This window comes from Passer domesticus, chromosome 3 (genome assembly GCF_036417665.1).
Source record: "Passer domesticus isolate bPasDom1 chromosome 3, bPasDom1.hap1, whole genome shotgun sequence".
Classification (NCBI taxonomy): domain Eukaryota; kingdom Metazoa; phylum Chordata; class Aves; order Passeriformes; family Passeridae; genus Passer; species Passer domesticus.
The window spans coordinates 102,830,515-102,852,439 of NC_087476.1; the positions used below are offsets into that span (position 1 = coordinate 102,830,515).

The 21,925-nt window shown below is 43.1% G+C and overlaps 1 protein-coding gene across 2 annotated transcripts in view; it reads left to right on the plus strand.

The window, feature by feature from the left end:
* The first annotated feature begins 3,137 nt into the window (after positions 1-3,137).
* The window catches only part of CRIM1 (cysteine rich transmembrane BMP regulator 1), a 172,237-nt gene continuing 153,449 nt past the window's right edge, over positions 3,138-21,925 (plus strand). Inside the window, exons 1-2 of one of the 2 annotated variants that reach the window (XM_064414754.1) lie at positions 3,138-3,814; positions 17,540-17,713. In XM_064414754.1, coding sequence (XP_064270824.1) covers positions 3,463-3,814; positions 17,540-17,713 — 526 coding nt within the window. In that variant the 5' untranslated portion in view covers positions 3,138-3,462. The remainder of the gene's footprint in view (positions 3,815-17,539; positions 17,714-21,925) is intronic. The other variant, XM_064414755.1, reaches the window with a different exon arrangement.

Here is a 21,925-nt window from a genome sequence, read left to right on the forward strand (position 1 = left end):
GGCAGTCAGCTCAAAAGTTTGTTCTCTTTTTCTCAGGGTCCTACAACATTCTTATCTAAGCTGTCCATAGCTTTCCTCTTCATCTGTTTTTGTACTGCTTCTAGAGCTTCTTTGTTCATTCCCACACAAGCAAACAGGCACAGTAGGTCCAGTGAATTCTTTGTGTGTTGAATATACTGTACATCAGTACAGTACATGACGGGTAGGTCTGGCATGTCTGGGAAATATTGAACTGCCTGAGCATGCAATCCAACATGTCTGGGATTTCCATGCTGGCTATGTACATAAGTCCTGGAAAAATACCTACGTGTTTTTCATAGACCAGTTCATTTTTTCACATGAGGGGATTAATACATTGTAATCAGTTCACTTTTCATCTTTTGATAAACTAAGCCTATTAAATTCAAGCCTCTGACCATGTATTGTATGGTGCAGCATCCTCCCTAGCACTAAAATCACTGTTGTGATTCCTTTCTGCACAATCTCAGGTTTGTGAACAGCGTTTTAAAAATACAGTCGCAGGAATTGTATGCCTCATTCAAAAAGCAATCTCAGCGATGCTATACATGGAAGACAAAACCCCTTCATGCGCCTCGTCAGTAAAATACATGACCAAAAGGCAGTGTTTCCACGCTGTAGGAAAAAGTAGGTTTTGACAAACTACTCTCAATCAAATAACAGCGGGTTTTTTGGTGGCATTTTCCGGTGAATCAAAAGTACTCTGACCCCTGCAGGTGCTTCGGCAAACTGACACGAGAGGGCTGATGACGAGGGGAGGAAGAATTTGCATTTTTGAGGAAACGGCACAAAACTTCTTACTTGCTATGGCGCTTCACCAGGGAGTATCGTTCATCGGCATAACATTCACAGTTTGAAGCTTTGTCTAATATGACCTTCAGGGTGCTTTCCTGACCTACTGCTTTCCAGAATGCAGAAACATACAATGTTTTTGGTTGTCCTCAAACGTATACACTGGGTTTGTTTATACCAAAACATACTGCATTTAGCAAGACCAGCTTGGAATTTACTTTCTAAATCTCTTAAAAAATATATCACAGTATTTCTTCAGATACTCTTGTCCAGTGAATCGCTGTTTGTTCATTTGTTGTTGAGATATGTCAGCTGAATGGCTCTAATCTGTTTGAGGTATGCTGTATCAAGTGTTTTATTGCAATAATGGGGTTTCACTGAGAAACTGACCAATGTCTTGCAAACTATTGAGACTAATAAAAACATTGTAGCTCTTGAAAAATATCTCCTACAATTCAGTTTAAGTTCTGAATGGATCACAATACAACCTGATAATCTGCTACAATAAAACCATTATTATTTTTTAAAATAGACAAATCTGGAAAATGCTTTTAGACAAATATGGCAATGCTTTATTTTTCAACATCATGTTACATGGTTGCACTGTTTCCATTACCAATGGGCCACTTCCAGCAATAGGGAATCTTTGCTATAGTAGGTACTTAGGATGGAGGCATCAATGGTGAATTACAGTGCTTTTAAAACTCACCTAAAAGGTATGCTAGTGCTGAGAAAGCTTTACACTATGGTGCCGTCTCTTCCTGGTGGCAACTCTGTATTGCCAGTTGGAGCTTTGCTCTTCCATAGCAACTCCTCGGCTGACAAGAGAACTGGCTGTGCCAGAGTGAACGTGTGTGTGGGACTAGAGAAACTGTAGGAACCATGTCTTGGCCTCTCTATAATAATCTCTGTTAAGGTTCCAGACCCTCCTTCCCAAAGTGCTGGCACCGGTACACGGAATCCAAGCCTTCCCAGGCTCAGCACCCTGCAGCTGACAAAATCCACTTGCGGAGCCAATGGTTTCATACTCTAAATGACCCCAGTTCCGGGCATTCCTGACCGCGTGATCCATCGTTCCCAAAGCTGCCATCGCACCTTGGGCTGGGGAGGACACGGCAGCGGCAGGTCGCGCTCTGAAATTGTACCGAGGGGCTGCCCTGTGCGGCCAACTACCTCCTGTCTCCTGCCGTCTCCTCCGCCCGGTCGCTGTCCGCACACAGGGCAGCATTTTGACCTCCCGCAACACCGTTCCTCTTGGTTTCCCTCCCGCGTCCCCTCACCCCGGCTCGGGGCAGGCACCTCCGCCGGAGCGAGCGCCGCGCCGAGCGCTGCCGCCTGCCGGCCTTGCAGGGCCAGCGCCACGGCCACAGCGCCGCCGCACCTCCCGCCGCCGCTCCGGGCCGTCCTTGGCCCGCGCAGCCCCAGCGGACCGGGCGGCGGCAGGGCCGCGGCTGCCCGGCCGGCTCCGGGCGGTGACGGCAGCCGCTCGGTAGGGAAGACCGGGCAGCAGCCGCGGGCGCCTTTTGCCCGTGTGCCGGCGAAGAGTACCAGGCGGCCCAGGTCAGCTTTTGGTGCCGAGGTCGGCGGGCGAGCGGCGGCACCGCCGCTTGTTTATGAGCGGGCAGAGGGGCGGCCCGGGATAGCGCGGCGCCGCCGCCAGAGCGGGACAGCCCCTCCCGCCCCCGCGGAGCGGCTCCGCCACGGCTCCCCCGCACCCGCGGGGCACCTGGGCGCGCCCGGGAGCCCGGCTGCGGGAACGGAACGGGGCGGGGCGGGGACCGGCTCTCCTCTCCCGTGGCGCTGCGCTGAGAGGTCGCGGAGCCGCTCCCCGTCCCGGATCCCCGCGCCCCTCGAGGGAGCAGGCAGAGGAAGAGGAGGAGGCTCCCGCCGCCACGGCCGGGGACGGCGAGGCCCCATTTACGGCTCCCCGCAGCATCGCCCTGCTGGGGCTGCGCCCTGTGCGGGGCCCGCTCCCTCCCCGACCCCGGTGTCCCCCGGGCCGCCGCCAGCCCGTCCCCGCGGTCTGGCGCCGCCGCCCCGCTTCGCTCCGCGCCCAGAGCCCCGGGAGGGGGGGGGGGGGAGGGGAGGTGCAGGGGAGGCGGAGGCGCGGCCGCTGTGGGGCCCAGGCTGCTCCTCGCCTCCGCTGCGCCTCTTCCAGCCCCAGGATCTGGGGCTGTGGGGGGGGCGCGGGAGGAAAGGGGGCGGGCCCGCGCCGGCAGCGCCCAATGAGAGAGGCGCGGCCGGGCACTTGGGGCGGCGCGGAGGCGATCATCGCCCAATGGGGGCAGGGCAGAGGGCGCACTTGGAGCGGGGCGAGAGTGAGGCAGGAGGCGAGTTGGGGCTCGGGACGCGCGGGGGACAGAGCCAGCCGCCGCTGTCGCCGCCGCTCGCACGCACGGCGCCGCGGAACCGGGGACCGGCGGGCGAGGGGCGGACGGGCTGAGGGACGCCGCTTCCCGGAGGGGGCAGCGGGCGGAGCCGCCACCCGGAGGAGAAGTTTGGCTGAAGCCGCCGCCGCCGAGAGAGGAAACTTTCCTCGGGGGGCCGGAGGCGGGGGCGGCGGGAAGGAGCCGCGGCACGCTTGGGTCCGCCGCCCGGCGAGGGGGCTTCCGAGAGGCTCCCCCCGGCCCAGGCCGGGCTGCGGCGGCTGGGATGTACCTGGCAGCGGTCTCGGCGGGGAGGAGACGCCCGGGCGGAGACGGCGGCTGGCACCTGGCGGCCGCGGGGTGGCTGTTCCTGCTGGCCCTGCTGCTGGGCGAGTCGGGGACGCGTGCTCTCGTCTGCTTACCCTGCGACGAATCCAAATGCGAAGAACCGAAGAGCTGCCCCGGCAGCATCGTGCTGGGGATCTGCGGCTGCTGTTTCATGTGCGCTCGGCAGCGCAACGAGAGCTGCGGGGGAGTCTATGGGCTGCACGGAGCTTGCGACCGGGGCTTGCGCTGTGTCATCCGACCGCCGCTCAACGGAGACTCCATCACCGAGTACGAAGTGGGCGTCTGCGAAGGTGAGAGGCGGCGGGACACCCTGCATCCCTCCGTCCGTCCCCCGGGGTGGGGGTACCCCATGGGCGGCGGGAAAGCAAGGAGGGCGCACCTAGGACCTCCTAGGCGCCGGTGCGCCTTCCTTCCCTTCCAGCCCGCCTGTCCCATCCGCGAGCGTGTCTTCTAACCTGCCCTCCTTAAAAAAAACCCCACAGGCTCCCGCTTAGAAGTTCTTCCCTTAATTTTCTTACCCTGAACTTTAGGGTTCTACTAATTCTCCGTAGCGTGTCGCTGGGTTGCTGATAGCTTGTATCAGCTACTGATGCCCAGCTAAAATTCCTTGATAAAGGACTCGGGAAGAGTTTGGCAGATGGAGGTCAGTCGTGCACACATGATGCCTATTCCGGATTCCCTCCTGTGTAAAGAAACAAGGAAGACTGATCATCTGTTATAAAGTTTTGTTTCCTGTTCCTGTCACTTAATATCTCTCTGCCTGTCCTGCCTGTGTAATGAGGGGTGTATCTTTCCCTGTTGGAGCATCAAGGGGGAAATGCCCACGGTAGAACTCCTCTCAAAGTCTCTTTAGCTTCCTGCCGTCTTATGAGGTGATGAATTGGTATGAAATGCAAAAGGACTTCACCCCCCTTCAGTTTTTTATCTATCGGAATTCCTAAGCTTTATTTTTTTTTTTATTTGTTATACATTAATGGAAGGCCAGAGACAAATTTTTAGTCTCTCTTTCTCTTGTGCCTCCAATTGCCTTTTCCCCCCAAGTTGAGGGAAAACATGGCGCTGTAAAGAGATTACAAATAAGCAGTAGTTTGGGATATGTGTAAATGTATATGTGATTCGGAGCTGGAGCTTCGACAATTCTGGAAAAGGAGACGGAGACGGTCCCCTCTCGGCGGGTAGAGGGCAGTAGAAAGTCCAGAGAGCTGGTGAGGCAGCATCTGTCCAAAAAACTGGCATTTAAAATGATGCGCTATTTTAAGAAAGCTAAACCGGGTCATTTTTAGTGGGCAGCTGACCTTTGTCCTGGAGCTCGTTATTAGTTTAAAACTCCATTTGCCTCCATAACAAATAAATTGCAAAGCACAGCAGAGCAGGGCAGTGCATCCTGCCCGTGCCACGACCAATGCTGTCAGCCTCACGAGCTGATGCTTGGGTGGGATGAGCTCTAGATTAAAAGCTCGATTGTTAAGCATTTTTAAATGAACTATTTTGAAGACCTTGACTGAGAATATGTTGCTGAATATGTATGTTGCTGTAGTGTCTTATTTTTAATATGCATTGGAAAAGTTTTTGTAAATAGAAAAGTACAAGTACAAGCAAAGGTACTTGGAAAACTTACCTGGTTTTGCAGGAGTTTCTCTTGTCGTGTGTTTTGGAGTAAAAGCTGGGCTAAAATAGCTTCCCCCCCTTCTCATTGGTTAAAGGAACTAAGAGCCTACAGTCATTAAAAGCCTTAATGCTCCAATTTCCTTACTGTATCACAATATGGACATCTCTGGCAGTTTAGGAGCATTTCATTCCTTTGAAGTGATGCAATCTGTACGTTGCTGTAGTTCAACTCCTAACACGTCCCATCTAATGTTGAAAATAGTATGAAGCATTTGTTGGCAAGATTGTGTTTCAATTAGTGTTGTGGTTAGAAACTAGTTCCAGCTGTCCCTATAGGAATAGTCCTAGGGGAGGGAGATAATGATCTATTAACTATAACTAAGGGAGATAACTTTCGTATTTAATTTTCTTATTCTAACTTATCTATTTAATTTTCATTCTCATAAATGAAAAGAAACTGAGCTGAACTGTCAGCCTAATAAATAATCCTGGAATACCTATTAGTGAATTGTCAGGAAACTGCCTCATTCTGAGGAACAGAGGTAATATGTTGTTCTTCATGATGCATGTTTTGCACATGAGGTAGCAGCAAGGATAAAAGGGTACTGATTGTACAGCCTCTGATCGCTAATATGAGGTTGAATAGCTCTGGTTTTTTGATTGTGATGACCTAAACAGTTGCTCAGTTTACAGGCACACATGCAACAGGCTAGGCTGGTGATGCCTGATGTGAGTAGCATTAAGCCATGCCTTCATCCATTAAAAGAATAAAGGATGCGCTTTTTTTGTTATCTTGCATGTTAGGTGTGCAAACCCTTTCCTTCCCCAGCCCTAGGAGGAGGAAATGGAAGTGTCTTAAAGAACTGTGTGAATAGAAATTCATGTTTTTACTCTCCTTCCTGTCTCTAGTCTTTTCTTTCATTGCAATTTTTTACACTGAAATGACCCCTACTGGCTGCAGTTATAAGCATGTTTTTTTGTATCATTTTTGAAGCTTCAGCCCTGTCTTATTTCAGACTATCAGCATATGCTAGGCTGCAGAAGACTTTGAGAGCTGGAATAGTAACAGGTAGAAATACTTGTCTGCTAACTTGTTTTTAGCATTTAATGTACTTGACATAAATGTGTTCTATAACACCTGACAGAGAAGTAGAAGTCTCTGTGGCATCTGTTGCTGGTAGCTTCTCTTTCTGAAATTACAAACAGACTATTCTTTGTTAAAGCACTGTTTATAAATGAAATCTCATGCTGATCCTGAGGGTTTTTTCCTTTGTCATTCTAAAAACTGAAGGAAGTTCTCATTCATCTCACCTCCTTAACTATTCACATCTCTAAGCTGTTCTAATGCTCCATTTGTGTTGTTATTCTGAAGTGAGTAAATGCCTTTCCTGAATACAGCTGTATTCTTGTAAGTAATAATTCTGAGGTCCTAGTGCTGCTAGCTGTACCTCCTAAATGGCATTCTTGAGAGCCTTTGCACACCTCCAGCCTCTGTTGACTTTACAACATCCTTTACAGGGATTTTCTGGATTGGCTCTATGAGGTGTTGAGAGCCTACACCCCCTTGCAAAGTCTCTTAAGGTTGAGAACTTTTAAATACAAAGCAGAAACTGTCCTTACTCTCTACCCTTAAAGGTAGTGCTAGAGCCACCACTGAATTAGACTGAAGTTCTCCCAAAACACCTTAGCTTTGGCTTCTGTAGCTGGGCAGGGCTCCGCCTTTCCAGGGGATCAGAGAGCCTTGAAAAAAGCTCTGCCAAAGAAGTTAGGTTGGTCTGTAAAGGCATTTCTTGAGATGACTCTCTCTTGTGTGTTTCCCTGCTTCCCCAGTTTCTGGTGCTACTAGATGAAGAGCCCTAGATTGCTTTGCTAAACTGGTCAAAGTCATGGCAGTAGCAAATAATATTACACTGAAAATGGCTGGAAATTATTTTTAGCTGTGTAACAGAAATGTAAGGGTTTTTTGATACATTTGAAATGCATACTCAACTGCTAGTCTGAAGGTGTTCCTAGTTTCTCTTTAGAATATTCTTCCATATGAATTAGCCTCTAGGTGGACATTGAAAGAAAGTATCACTGTGCCACTAGCTTGGCAATAACATTTGTTACATTGTTTGGTTTTAGTTTGTTGGTTTGGTTTTAGTGGGGTTTGGGTGTGTTTTTTGTTTTAGTGGTTAGTTTGGTCTTTTTTTTTTTTGGTGGGGTGGGGGGTGGTTCTGGTACAGTCATTGCTTATTCTTTTTGCTTACTGCCTAGTGCATAACTTCTGAAGTTCCCTTGGGACCAGGAGAAGGTTGCTGTAGCAAAGTTTAGGCAAGTACTGGAAAGGATGAATGTTAATCTCCTAGGATGATGGCAGAAGTTTTCCTTTATGGTGGCTACTCCTAGTCTCATTTACTGAACTGCATCTTTTTGAGAGTTTGGAACATTGCAGTCTGTCTGACTCCTTGCTGGGGCAAGTTGAGAGAGCTTGGATGTGTCCCTTGTATTCTGCCAACCCATAAGTCTCCCTAGTTTTGCTCCTTGAGAAATATATAAGGGCACAGTGAAGCTTAGAGAAACTGGAGCTGATGAGAAGAATTTAAACCTTGAAAGCCTAGCTTTTTTCTTTTCGAAATTTAGAAGAGAAAATCTGAGCTTGTTTTTTTGTTTGTTTTGTTCAGGCATTAGTTTACATGTGTGCTAATGCAGTTCTTCCCTGCTTTACTGAAGTAAGAACAGCTTGCCTCCAGACTTGATATTCTTTGTTATCATTAGTAACTTTGGTAGCTAGTACCCTTTGGAGAGCCTTGTTTTCAGTCCTGTGTTCTGTAGTGGGTCAGTGGACACAAAGCCCTCCCCATGGTGCTCTGTCTCCATGCTTGGCTTCTTGCTTGTGATGCAGTCCAGACCCCTAAAGATGAGGCAGTGTTTCGCTTTCTGTACAAGTTACTGAAGTTCAAGTAATCTGGAAGTTGCATGTGGGTAACCCAGTTGTTTACATCTGTTTGCACTGGAACTGTGCTGCCCAGATATCTTAACTTTTTGTTTGGTTGGGTTTTTTTCTTTGTTATGTAGTGAATGGCTGGGGAAGTGTCCAAGTGGTTGTGATGTCCATGTGCGTGCAGAGAACTTCTTTCAGTGACATCAGGTGTTAGAACTGATGATCTAGATGGGGACTTCATCGATATTAAATGGTGTACCAATGGCTGTTGGTGTGAAGATAGTCAAAATACTTTGTTCAAAGGCTGTCAGCAATCCAGACTATCGGGGAGACAAACAGAAAAATATTTATGTTGTCAAAAAAGAAAACTATCAGAAAAATTACTTAAGTTGTGAAACTGAAATGAGAAGTAGTTCCTTGATGAATATTCAGCTTCTCATATGCTAGCCTTGATCAAATTCAACAGTCCCCTTCCCCTGCTCCTCCTCCCTGCTGCCCCCAAAAACACTTACTAGGAGCATGCTGACTTCTTACACACAGACTGGATAATTTATAAGCTTTTTCTGCTCTGTATTCCATCAATGCTGAAATCTCAACATCAGTAAGAACATGTAACTCTGAGTGTGGCATGGAATTTGAATTGGATCAGGTGCTTATTTGACTTGGAAATGGTTTCCTCTCTGTTTCTGGGCATCGTGTTTCAATTTTAGAAGTGACTTGGTTCCAGGATTTCAGCAAAAATTAAATGGAAATGTCTAACAGATACGATGCAGGAATTGGTAGGATTTTGCTGTTGTGGATCAGCACAATAAGTTTAAATCTAGAAGTCTCACTGTGGGTAGGCTGGATTACTAAGTTTTTTAACATTAGCAAGAGGAATATTCTCTTTTTATTTATTTTTAGTTTTTAGAACTTTGTATAAGCATCCTTTGCTTATGTGAATTTTTCTATATGGAAAATGATTATTTTACCAAGTTCCCCCAAATCATGGTGTTTATGAAAATATTTTTTTCCTTTTTTATTTTTTAAACTACCTTCGAACTTGCCCCTAGGCATCTTTGCTGGTTTAAGCACCCTCTAGCTAATTCAAAGATTCTTGCATAATTTAACTTCTTGCCTGGTACTTAGTCAACCAAAATGTCATTTCACTGACAGGCACATTATGCAATAATTAACCCATTAATATGGTTCAAAAATGCCGTCCTCTTCCCCTCCTCACTTTGAGCCCCCCTTAAGGATTCTTCATCTCAATAAGTTTACAGGATCTTGCAGGCAGAACCAAATATTTCTCTGTTTTAATGGATTAAATACTTTGTAGAGGTGACCTATTAAGTATCTCTTGTGACTTATAAACTGCTTTTCATTTGAGAATGCATTTAATCCACAGGGAATGTAAACTTGGAAATCATGAACTCAGGGTTTTGCCTAAGACTTTGAGTGACACCGGTTGTGTCTGACTATACTGGAATTTGGAAAATGACTGATACTGACACAGAAAGCTTATGTATATGGAGAAACTTACCAACATAAACTAAGATGGGAAAATAACTTTGCATAGATTAAATTTCACATAAGTGCACGGATTAAAAATAGTCTCTGGGGGAGCTCTTGTCTAAACAGACTAGTTTGGCCTTGTTTTGGGGAAGTAAGCCCTTCCTAATGTTTTGGGAAGAATGGAAGCCGTTCACACCTTTACCAGAGGCAATATTCAGTCCCCAGCAGCTTTCACTGGGTATTCTGGGTACTTAACTTGAGAATCTGCAAATCATGCTAACACCACCTACACCACCTTGTGGGTCAGGATTGTGCAAGTCTTTATTAAGAATGAATAAGAGAACAAGCTGGGGATGGAAGGGTTGTGGGCAGGAGGAAAAGCACTGATTAGCTCATAGGCATGCACCAATTTCCATGTTCTTACTCATTTCCTAAACTTTAAGCCTTATATAGCCACTGTTAGGCTTCAGTTGTTTGTTTGTTTGGATGGGCTTGGGTTTGTTTTTTTTAATTGGTGAAAAATCTAGCAAGTGTGATGTTTCTGAATCCAAGAGAGCCCATTCTGTTGGGTCATTTTTCCTTGAAATGAATTAAATTTCAAGGTTTTGCTGCAGGCTGGATGTGTGTGTGGAGGTATTTCTTCCCCTCACTGGTGGGTTGTTGATAAAAAGCTGGGGTCATACTGATAATGGTGTTACATGCACTGATGTAACCTGTGCTGCTTTCACAATAGAAATGCTGAACTCGATGTCTATCTCTAAGTTAGGTTTTAGAAAATGAAAAGAAGCCCTGAGGGTAATTCTAAATCCAGGCTTGAGTTTTTCCTGCAGTCTTCTGTGACTAAGAGGTGGGGTGCAATTCCTCTGAAATACGTGGTAATGACGGTGTTCAGTGGTGCTGCATTAATGACTGGGGAGGAAAGTGGCAAAATATTTAGGATATCAGATTTCTTACAATAGTGTGGACTGTTCTTGGTATAGGTTGCTTTATTCATGGCCCTGTTCCAGAATTTGTCTTTGGCAAAACTTTTCCTACTCCTGTCAGCTTTGCCTCTGCCTAGCAGCTTCAGCAAGCTGCCAGCCAACTGCTTGTTTGCAGTGAAGCTGATGCGTGCTGCTGTACATGCAGGCTTCTGAGGCTTGTGGGTGCAGAGTGCAGCTTGGAAAAAAAAAATGGCATTTAGGCTGCTTTGGAAAATGGTTATGAAGCTTTGGCCCTTTTCTGAGGCTTTAGCAATTATTTTTGCAATGAGTTTTCTAGAGCTAGAGGAAAAATCTGCTATGACAGCTGAAACACCGCTGTCCATGCTCGTTCTAATCAGGGGAGTACTGGCAGAGGTTTTTCCTGACCAATTAAATGCTGGGACACAGTGCAGTATTCTCAGTTAGCTATTTACGAACAAGACATGTTTCTGGTCATCGGTTTAAGATCATTTGCTTGTAAGTCTTTTTTTCAGGTGTATAAATGTAAAACTCATGATTTATTATTTCAGAAGGCTTTTGGAAGTGCCATTTACTTTTGCTGTGGGTAACCCTAAGGGTGAAAGTTATAAAAAAAAAAAAAAAAGCAAAACACATTCTTCCTCATCCCTCCTTTCTTCCATTCCCCCTTCCCCACCCCCGCCTCAAAAAAAAGGGGGGGTACCTGGAGAAGTAAAATATTCCAGACAGTATGGGGAAAACTTCAAAACTTGCAGTAGTTGTCCATGTCACGTGCTTCACTTAACATTTCCATTTATCTCCTTGCCTTCCTCAAGACTTCCGTGGAGTTTCTGATGATTCACTGGAAAGCAGGTCTGTTTAAATACTTTGTGCATTCCTTAGTATGAAATAACTGTCTTCAGACACAAGAAGAGCTGCTGCAATGAAAATCTTTCTCACTGCATTGGGGATTTGATCACCTGAGATACCTGCTAAGATAAAGCAGGCAGTCAGGTTGGAGACAAACATTACATGCATGTGTTCCTGAGGTATCTAAATGTTATGGTACAGTTCTGCTTTCTAGCTTTGACTAGAAATTTTCTCAGGAAGCTGCAAAATTCTTTTGTACTGCTGTACATTCCACATGAAGATTTGATCTTGGAAAATGAACCATTCCAAGATGTGGAAGAAAATGCTTTCTCACAAAACTCTCAGCTGTGTGTCTTAACATAAAAGTTTCTGCCGGCTCTAGTCCTTGATTCATTACTTCAGTGGAGGAATAAGTTGCAAGAGGGGAAAGGATTGAAGCCAGTGTATGAGCTCAAACTCACTTCAAGGCTAGTCTTTCCTTCTGCTGCTTTTCAAGGTCTGGGGCTGGGTTTCAAGCATTCTTTAGTGGCAATTAGTCATTTCTATTGTTCAGCTCCTCCAAAACATGAATTTCCTTTCCATCATTCTTTTTTCCTGTTCAAAGAGAAGCGAGAGTCTACTGGCAAGAAGCATTTCCTTTTTTTTTTTTTTTTTTTTTTTTAGCAAGTTAGAATCCTTTCAGAGTCTCATACCATCTTAATGAATAGCACTGATTTGAAAATGCTGTTGTGTATGCCAGTGTGCTGGAGTGGTGTTGCTCAGACCTTGGGTCTAGTTTCATGGAGGAGTTTCTGAAAGGTTCCCCCTTCTGCCTCCCAGTTCCCAGAGGGCACTATCAGTCTTAATAAGGATTACTTCTCTCTTGTCTTCAAATCCAGATTTAAGAGGATGCTAGAATCTGTAAGATGTGACTTGGACACTTTCACTTCCAGGTCATCAATGTATTTTATGGTGTTTTTGCTCTTTTCAGCGTCCTAAGAGCTATGTAGGATGCTTTAAAAAAAAAAGGCATAAGTAGCAGAGCAAAATGCTGCAGTTAAATGTAAGTTGTGGGAGTTGACTCAATCCACTCCAGTTAAATTACAGTTCAAAGGGTAACATGATAAACATAAGATTATTATGGGCCAAATGCTTGTGTGTTTGTTTTCAACAGTGTCACTTTAGTGATCATTTCAGTGTGTTTCTTGCCGTTGTCTAAACTCTGAAGGTGAGCAGTACAGCATTCTCCAAACAATAGCTGATATTCATTAAATGTCCAGGAAGAAAGAGAGGGGTTGGGGCACAAAACAGATGTTTCTGTGGCAGGCAGAAGGAATTGAGAACTTTAAGCAATGCAGAAGCCGTCTCTAAAAAGGTCTTTCCTTGTACTTTTAGCTTGCACCTGTTTTGAGACAATGCTTTGCCAATGGGTAATAATAAATAACAAATGTAACCGTGATGAGGTAGTGTGTGCCTTGAAAGTAAGGCTTAAACTTAGTTTCTCAGTAGCATGCTTTTCTAAAAACACAGACAGCTCTTCAGGCAAATAAGATGAATGCTTCAGTTGTGACCACCATTGCATGGTGCAGTGTTGTGAGTGCTGGTATGCAGGATTTAGTATGGAAGAAGTGATGGAATGCTGCTTACCAGAGATGTATTTCTCAGACTATTTCCCAGACTAGACCTGTTTAAGGATCTCTTGTTCAGCTTGTTAATGCTTTAATCCTCTTCCCTACTTTAGGTGCGTGCTATGACAGGACTTGGGAATTCAGCAACCCAGAGCAGTATGTGAATTTTTAGCAAGCTGAAACATTTGCTTTGCAGAAAGCAAGTGATTAGATGAATGATAGAAGAGAAAAGGAAAAAAAGTTTGGGATTAATGTGAAGTCTCCCTTCCTGTGGCTTCCTTTTGGTATGAAAGCACAGTTGGAAGAATTAAAAAGGTACTATGTCCAAGACTTAACTTTGATCTGAGTAAATGCAGACCTACTTTATTATCTGAAACTTTATTATCTGGAACTTGCCTGAATGAGTTGGAAGGAGTGGGGAATTGCATGTAGATAGAAATTATTTGAAAGAGAAATGACTTTGAAGCTGTAGTTATGAGCCTGCTGGGAGCATTTGAACTCTTTGAGGCTTGTGTGCAAAAGGTACTTGAGTGACTGTATAACAAGACTCCAGTGACAGCTCAGGATGGCTAAAAAGTGAAGCCCTTTGATTTTTTTGCCCTTACGTGATCATGCCAGCACAATGAAGTGGTGAAAATCACAGCTAAACAAAGATCAATTTGGATGAAAACTAGTAGTTTCCTTGGGCTTCTTTTAAGCTGCATTGCTTCTAAAACCTCTGGTGTGTTAAGTACACACTTGATTTTTGTGTTTTTAGGTATCCTAGAAGTAGCTAGGGAGTAGGATGTGCATACCGTGGTTTGAGGCATAGATTCTTGTATTTGGGTTTGTTTGGCCCTGCTTGCAGAGAAATAAAGCTTTCACAAATTAGTACATTTCAGTTTTTGTTCACATCATCCAGATGTGAGAGGTAGGCATAAAAACCAGTCTTCTGAAAAGGAAGCCATAGAGGTCAAGCAGAGCGTGCAGGTAAAGGTATACAGCCTGGAAGAATTTGTGAACTGTCCCAGGTCCCAAATCACTGGTGTGTACAAGTTTATTTTTAGAATAGTCCCCAGGACATGATGATATTTTTGAATAATAGAGGCTAGGTTATATGTTTTGTACAAGATATCATTCCCTTATCAGTTAAAATATTGCTGAACTCTAAAGGTGTGAGCGTACTGTACCAGACCACTGTTTATCTGCATCAAGGAGAGCACTAGATGTCTTTGCATCAAGTATCCAAAGCTTAAAATTGAAGTGATAGGCTGGTTCATCCCTTTAGCTCATGTGAATACTTTCATGTGGTTGTACCTTCCATTCCAAAGAATTTTGTTCTGCCTATATTGATGTGACTTCTGAGAGTTTACTCTAAGTGGTAAACAATTATTCATCTAACAGGACTTGGAAATTCTGTTCATAAAAGGACTAAATTGGCTAGGAAAAGGAGTTTGTCTTTAGTCTGCATAAAAAATTATGGTAGATTTGGCACTGATTAACTGAACTAAAATAAGCTCTTGCTACATGTTTTCTACTTCATTGATGGAAATCTTGTTTCTAAATAAACTTGTGTGAAAAGCAGGCTGGTAGATGATGTGCAGGCTAAAACTGGATTTGCATTCTTCCTGTCTGAGTGTAACTTTTTTCTATTATCACCCAGTAATGAAAAATAAATACCTTGTTTGAAGATTCAACATGTTAGGAGTATAGTCTGAACAAGTATTATTGAGGGATTTATCTTCTCATTAAGACCTTAATGGCTACTGAGCTAATTTTTGAGGTGTGTGGCAGTGAATACTTCAGGTGCACCTACTATTGGGCCATGTGCTTCCTGTGTACCTCCTTTTCTGGAAACGTATGAGAGCTGGCAGCTGTGGTACCAACCACTACCCTGTCCTGGAGATCAGTGTGTGTGGTGCCACGCTGTGCAGTGCATCTGCCACGGGCAAGGGACAAGTCTGCCTTTCATGCAGCTAAGTCCCACCTTGCCTAGGGTGGGCAGCTCTCGTGTGACAGGATCCTGCTGATCTCTCTGCCTTGGGAAGATCTGATGCTGAAACACCACAAGGCAAAGCAGCACAAATGCTCTAGAATAGTTTGCTAGAAAAGCAGCAGAGCATCACCATCTGTGTGTCCTTCCAGTCTGCGCTGCGCTGGCCTGGGAGCACAGGGCTGAGAGCCCACACGCTGCCTCTGGACTCCTTCTGTACTCCTGGATGCAGGACAGGAGTGCTTGTGTCACAAACAGGGAGCAACACAAACACTTTAAGGCTGTTGGGTTGGTGAGGATGAAGCTGTTGTCCTTGCTGTTACACAGTTTCAAACAGTGAGTCTTGGACCATAGGTGTAGCTTTTGTTCTTGTCCTTACATGGATTAACGCTGTGACTTCTAAAATACAAATTGTCCAGGCTGTATTCCGGCTTCTCAAAAACAGGATGTATTATTGTTCTCCAAATTCTCAGGGTTTTTTTGGTTTTTTTCTCTGTATGCATAACCTCATCACAATGAGTGTGTCCCAAGTATTACAGGACAGGCATCTTCCTTTGAAAGAATTTTAATAGTTTCTCTTCAGGAACTTCTGCACTTCCTTTGACTTTCATTGATACAGCTGCTGTATTGGATAATAGGTTGAGCTAAGAAAAAAAATTACTTCCTGGGGTTACTGACTACTCTTCCTTTGCTATTTTTATGGAGAAGAGCCATGAGGTTCCCATGGAAGTTCCCATCTTCGCATCTAAAATGGACTTTGTTGTTTATCAGTGCTTTTTTGTCAGCAGGCTACTTTGCCAGCTCATAATAGAAGGCAAGGAGGTTGTTGTACAGAGAGAAATATACTGGCGTGAATCTGTTGTGGCACTTCCTGTAGATCATGTGCAGTACTGAATTGGTAAACAGCTCTTTCTAAATACGTTTTTTTGCCCCCAAAACAGGAAAAACATCAGGTTAGTGGATATTCTGCATATTTCTGTGAGTGGAAAGAATTTACTTGCCAACCTCAGCATGTGTGTATATACTGTTATTTGCTATTTTTCTGTTGAGCATCAGACTACTAATTGATAGTTTTGTATTGGCTGTGGCCTCTCATACTGGAGGACAGCCTCTGATAACCCCAAGGACAAGAAGAAACCCACCATGCATAACTGGAAGATATATTAACTTTTTTGAGGTGTTTTTTTGGAAGAATCTATAGTGGAAACTTGCTTGTTAATAGTAAATAAAATTGGAGTGAACTGCTTAGAATGTACAATGTGAGTGCTGCTGTTGAATGTAAGGATATAAAGATTAAAAATATCTATTTTTTTTTCCTTTTGTCATTAGTAGAAGTCAGTAGACTCTGTGCAACTATTTTGTAGCACTTAATTTTCCAAGCTTGTCTGTCTATAAAACGTCTGGTGTTCTGTAGTGAAGAATACCTAATGCCTAGTTTAGTTTCTTCAGTCTTGTTTTAAAAAGTATGTGATAGGACAAGGGGGAAATGGTTTAAAACTGAAAGAGAAGAGGCTTAGATTTGATTTAGGAAGAAAATCTTTACTGTGGGGGTGGTGAGGCACTGGAACAGGCTGTCCAGAGAAGTTGTGGATGCCCTAGAAGTGTTCAAGGCTGGGCTGGATGGAGCATTGAGCACTTTGGTCTAGTGGAAGGTGTGTCTATTCATGCAGGGGGGTTGGAACTGGATGGTCTTGATGGTCTCTTCAAATCCAGGACATTCTGTTTTTCTATCTTGATTAATCTTCTGGCTTGATTAATCTTCTGACTTGGTAGGATGTTGCTGTATGTGCACTTGACCTAAGAAGGCTGAGATATTGTAGGACTGGTAATCTTTTGGAATTCTGGATTGACTGGATTAGTAGTTTTTTCTGGAGTTAAAAAAAAAAAAAAATCTTGTTGCATGTGGCCTCCTGAAAGGAAGATGGGCAGTTACAACTGGAACACCAGTTACACACATTTGACAGGACTGATTCAAAAGGAACAGAGTTATTTAAGCACAAAGACTCATCCTGGCCCCTCTATCCATAGACACTTGACAACAAGGAGTGCAGTGTGCTTGATCAATTCTCCAAGAATATGTATGGTAATTGAGGGCTGCTGGAAAACTCATTTTTGGTCATATAACAGAATCAGAGGTCTGGCATCTTGCAGCTTTTCTGTAATAAAAAGTTATCTCTGTGGAGTGAATTCTATGTGATGCATTTTTTAATCATCTTTTAAAATGCTCTCTGACTCAATTTTGACTTCTGTAACAGCTGCAGATTCTGTACAATGCTCTCACTTCCATTACAAATATAACTTCAACTATCTGCAAAAGTTATTTCTGTTATAATAGCACTCATTTGTACTACAGCTATGCATTTGCCTGACATGACATAGTTTTTCATACAGATAGAAGTAAACAATGCCAGTTGCTTTAGCAAAATGGGCAGTAGAACAGCTGTGAGACATGGTATTTGGCAAATCCCACTGTTTGGATTAGTCTGTTATTTTTTTAATCTCTTATCTTCTGTTTAGCACTGTGTTGAACTTGAAGTGAATCCCACCCAACTCCAAAGCAGCTAAAAATTACGTACTGCAGCTGAAATCCAATAGTGAGCAAGTTTGTTTGTTTATTTTAGATGAAAACTGGGACGATGATCAGCTTCTTGGATTTGAACCATGCAATGAAAACCTTATAACAGGTTGTAACATAATCAACGGGAAGTGCGAATGTGACACCATTCGGACCTGTAATAATCCCTTTGAGTTTCCAAGCCGGGATACTTGTCTGTCGGCCTTAAAAAGGATTGAAGGTAAGCACTTGTCTTCAGTATTTCAAATTTAGTAATTTTTTTTCTGTGCAGTTGATGAAAAACTAGAGTATAGTGTGTGTTTAAGGATGACTTGTGTAGTTTCAGATACCTCTGGTCTTCTACATGTCATAAAACAGGCGTATGTTTTAGAGGAGGGTAGTACATCATAAGCTTATTATTCCAAATGCTTAAGATGGGAAAAAAACATGCTTTGTGTGCTATGTTTGCAGATTTTAAAGCTAAACAGTTCTGTTTGTAGTTTGTGGTAGCTACATTTGCTTATCTTCAGCTGCAAAGCAGTGTGGAATACTCTTTAGATGTGTTGATGTGACTGAATCATGAATAAACACATTAAACACAATCAAACATGGATTGTAAGAGTGAAGGCATAGTAAAGGAGTAGTTACTGATTGTACTTATGTCTGTTATTATGTGAATGCATGAATTGCTATTTTCTTTAAGTTTACATAATATTACATTACCTTACTGCTTGTATTTTACAGTTCCTATGTTGCTTTGACTAGATTTGTATTAGGCCCCATGCATTTATGTTTATGCATACATTCATATTTGTTTTGCCTTTTTTTTTCTTTTTGTTGTTTATGGCTAAACTGGAAATTAAGTGGGTCAAATATATCCAGCTGGAATTAAATTTACGTGGTGTATTTCTGGATTAAAGGAGTGATCTTGGACCATTTTTTATGATGCTGTAATTACTGTTTCTTTTCCAAAGCGTTCAAGAACATGCAGAATTTGATTAGTGGTGTGAACCTGCTTAATTAGACTACTTTAAATGTTTAAAGTCATATGGAAAAAGTTAATGTATTTATAAGGCTACTGACCATATTTCAAGTCAGAGGGATCTTATACTTAAGGAAGTGTGATGTGATGTCAACTGTTGTACTTCTTTTGTGTTAAGAAAATTTGTTTTATGCTACAGACTTTAACTAAGGAGGTGTTGTGAGAAACCGAAGAAATATACTCATGATTGTTGGTTGTGATGTTGCACACTAGAGACATAGAAGTGCTTGGTCTGGGATTTTTGTGGGTTTTTTTTTCCTTATGTAGCTCTAGGAAGAGCAGAGGCAGAACCTTTGGTCTGTTGTTGATGTGATAGTGGGCAATAGCATGTACGGTTTCTTCAGTCTTACCACCTGTCTTTTCACTGGTGAACATGTAACTTAGTCTCTAGTATTTCAGCAGGACTCTACTGGCATAGCAGTTCATTGTGTACTCGCTGTGAAAATCTGTTGTGGGTTGTCTTTTTGTACTTTGCAGCCTTGGAAGAAATGGACTTAGCTTGTGCAATAGCACAGCTGTAGCAGGTAGATTCTGAGTCACTTGCTTTTTTTTCAGCTAAATTTTCATTTAAAAAACCCCCAGCATTTCATAATTATCTGTGAGGTATCAGTATTCTGCATGTAAACTGACTGGTATAAGAGCTGTGGTACAGTTTTTTTCAGAGGTGTAATTTTTTTTTCCCTTCAGTTTTATTTCTTTGTGGAGTGGAGAGGGTGTTCTTCTAAAGCCTCAGACTGTGGGGCACCAGTAGAAGTGTTTAGGGCCTGTTGACTTTTTAATTTTTCGCAGTTGGAAAGGATGGCTGATGCAAGTGTTGAAGCAACAGTGGTACCTTTAAATAACAGAAGTCTGGCAGTTACAACTTGAGTGTTATAACAGTTCAGCTTTTACTCCTAAGAATGTGAATTTGCATTTGCATCCTCAGACTATCAAACTGTACCACTGAGGGATGTTGGAAGGTAAATCCCTTTGTATTTCCTAATAGGCAAGCAGAAGTCATAATGTAATTTTTATTTCTGCATTTTACAGACATTGTCTGTTAAATTTGCCTAATGGGTTTTGCCCTGTACATGTTCCCTGGCTAGGATTGGTAATTGAATGCTAACTGCTGATGGAGGTTGTTTCTTTAAAGGCATTAGTTCTTGTTTTGGTAATTAAAACTAAAGTAATGCTTCATTCTGTACCTAAGCTAACGGAAAAGAAGAATAACTTTTTTCCACTGGTGCTTGCCACGTCCCTGTTTGCTAAGCAAGCCAAGTCTCTTAGGTAAAATGGAATAGACACTTTGGTGTGTCTGAGCCAGTATTTTCTGCTTGAATATTTCAGGTTTTAATAGTCTGAAAATGGAATTCAACCACTTGGAAAGTCCACCTGAAACATGGCTTAGGTAGCACACAAACCACAGGGTTCTATGAGCATGTTAAAATAGAGAAATCTTTCAGTTTATTTAAAGCAAGCTGAATATTAAAGTGTAGTGTCATGTAAAAGGGATGATTCATAAGATCTGTTAAATATGTCAAATTAAGATTTTCCTGAAATCCAAAGTACCGACGTATACCTCACTCTTCTGGCTTGTCTGTTAAAGATAATAGCAGGAAGATTTGAAACTAGTAATTTAAACCTTTAAGTACTCTGATAGAATCTGTTGCCATGGAAAGTTGGGACCAAGGGAGGGTAGTCTAACTTCTCTCTCCTCTCCACCCTTTACATGGATAATTAAATACACAGTGTGATTAAAAAGACATAAGTTGAATACCTGAATGATGGATACACCATAATAAGAGTTTCTGAAGAAAACTGCCCAGCTTGCTGAAAGCCTGCAGATTCCTTATCTGCACAGGTACAACCTGACAAGTAACAAACAGTGAGCTGAAATCTGGAATCCCATTTCCATATGGGAATGTGCTAAGGGATTGAGGCTTTTTCATGTACTTCATTTTCTTGTGCCTTTTTCTGCTAGCCTCTTCCCTTTCAAGAGCCTTGCCAGTCATCTTCCTTCTTTATCTAGTTTGTCTTATACTTAAGCTTTGCAGCTTGTGTGTGGTCTTCCCCTCTGGGCTTGATGTCAATTCTAGCTTCTTGCTCTTCTAACCCAAAGTTTTCTCTTGTTAGAATCATGTAGGATCTTCCTTTTCTTATTGGCTTGGGTTCTGCCTGCTTTGCTGGGCTCCTCATATTTCATTCCAGCTTTACCTCTCTCTGTCGCTTTCTTTGCTTACCTATTTAATTCTGTTTGTATCCCAGTTCACTTAAAACAACTTCTATCCTCCTTCCCAAAATCAGGGCACTTGGGCTCTAATGCCACATTGTTTAGATGTCATTCTCAGGCCCTGAAGCAGTGTTCTTCATTTTTGTCTCCCTGAGACTTGCTCTACCCTGTACTGGGGAAGCCTCTAATGAGAAGAAATGAATCTCTACTGAATTGTGTGTAACCTCTTTAGGGGAGCTGATGTCTCTTGGGAAGAAAGTATGGCAAGCAATCTCAGTAATACAAGTAGTCAAGGCAGTTGTCATCTCCATCCCTTGCCCTTGTTTTCCTGGGAAACAGTAGGATTAGATACATTTGAAAGGATTGGTTTGGTCATAGAACTTGGTAGCCAAACTCTGTCTAATTTTCATGTGGACATGCTGGAAATGTTTAAAGAGTTGTTACTTCCATAGCATAAAACACTTTTATGCTTAGAGGCATCCCAACTCCATCACCAGGCTTGAAGTGCCTGTTTCTCCACATGGACCATCAGTGATTTTTCATAGAGAAGATTTGTATAGAGGTCATGAGCCATCCTACTATGAGGAAATGCACACATTTGGACCTAGAAAGAAACTGTCTGGAAAAGCTATTGTATACCTTGTAATAATAATAATACTAACAATAATAGATTCCCGTGTTGGGTTGTTTTGGTTTGGTTTCGTTTTTGTTATTGTTGTTTAAAATGCTTTTGGTTATTGTCTTGATGAGTGCCTGTTCTGATATGGTTCAGGAAATCCTGTGTTCTTGAGCTTGGAAGGCTTGTTTGTATTCAGGAGCCTGCTAATGATGACAGCTTGGTTGAACTTGAACTGCTGGAGTGGACTGTGAAAAATATGGCCAGGAGTGGAAAGTGGCAACATGCCTTCTGTCTGATGAGCCACAGTTAACAGACAGGAGTCTTAATAAACTACATCTATGCATTCTTGCAGTCACGATTTGCAAACAATTATCTGCAGCCAGCACAAAAGAGTCAGTTCTTCAGACTTGGTGTGAGATGCTGAGGACTGGGGACGAGGAATTAAGAGAGGAAGTAATTTTTTTCATAATGATAAATTTGTAAGGCATTGATAGGAAGTAGCATGGAAAACTTGTAATGTAGGGCCTGTTCAGTTAGATGAAAATCTAGTTTCAATGACTGTGTTCCAGTTCTGGGGTCTTCT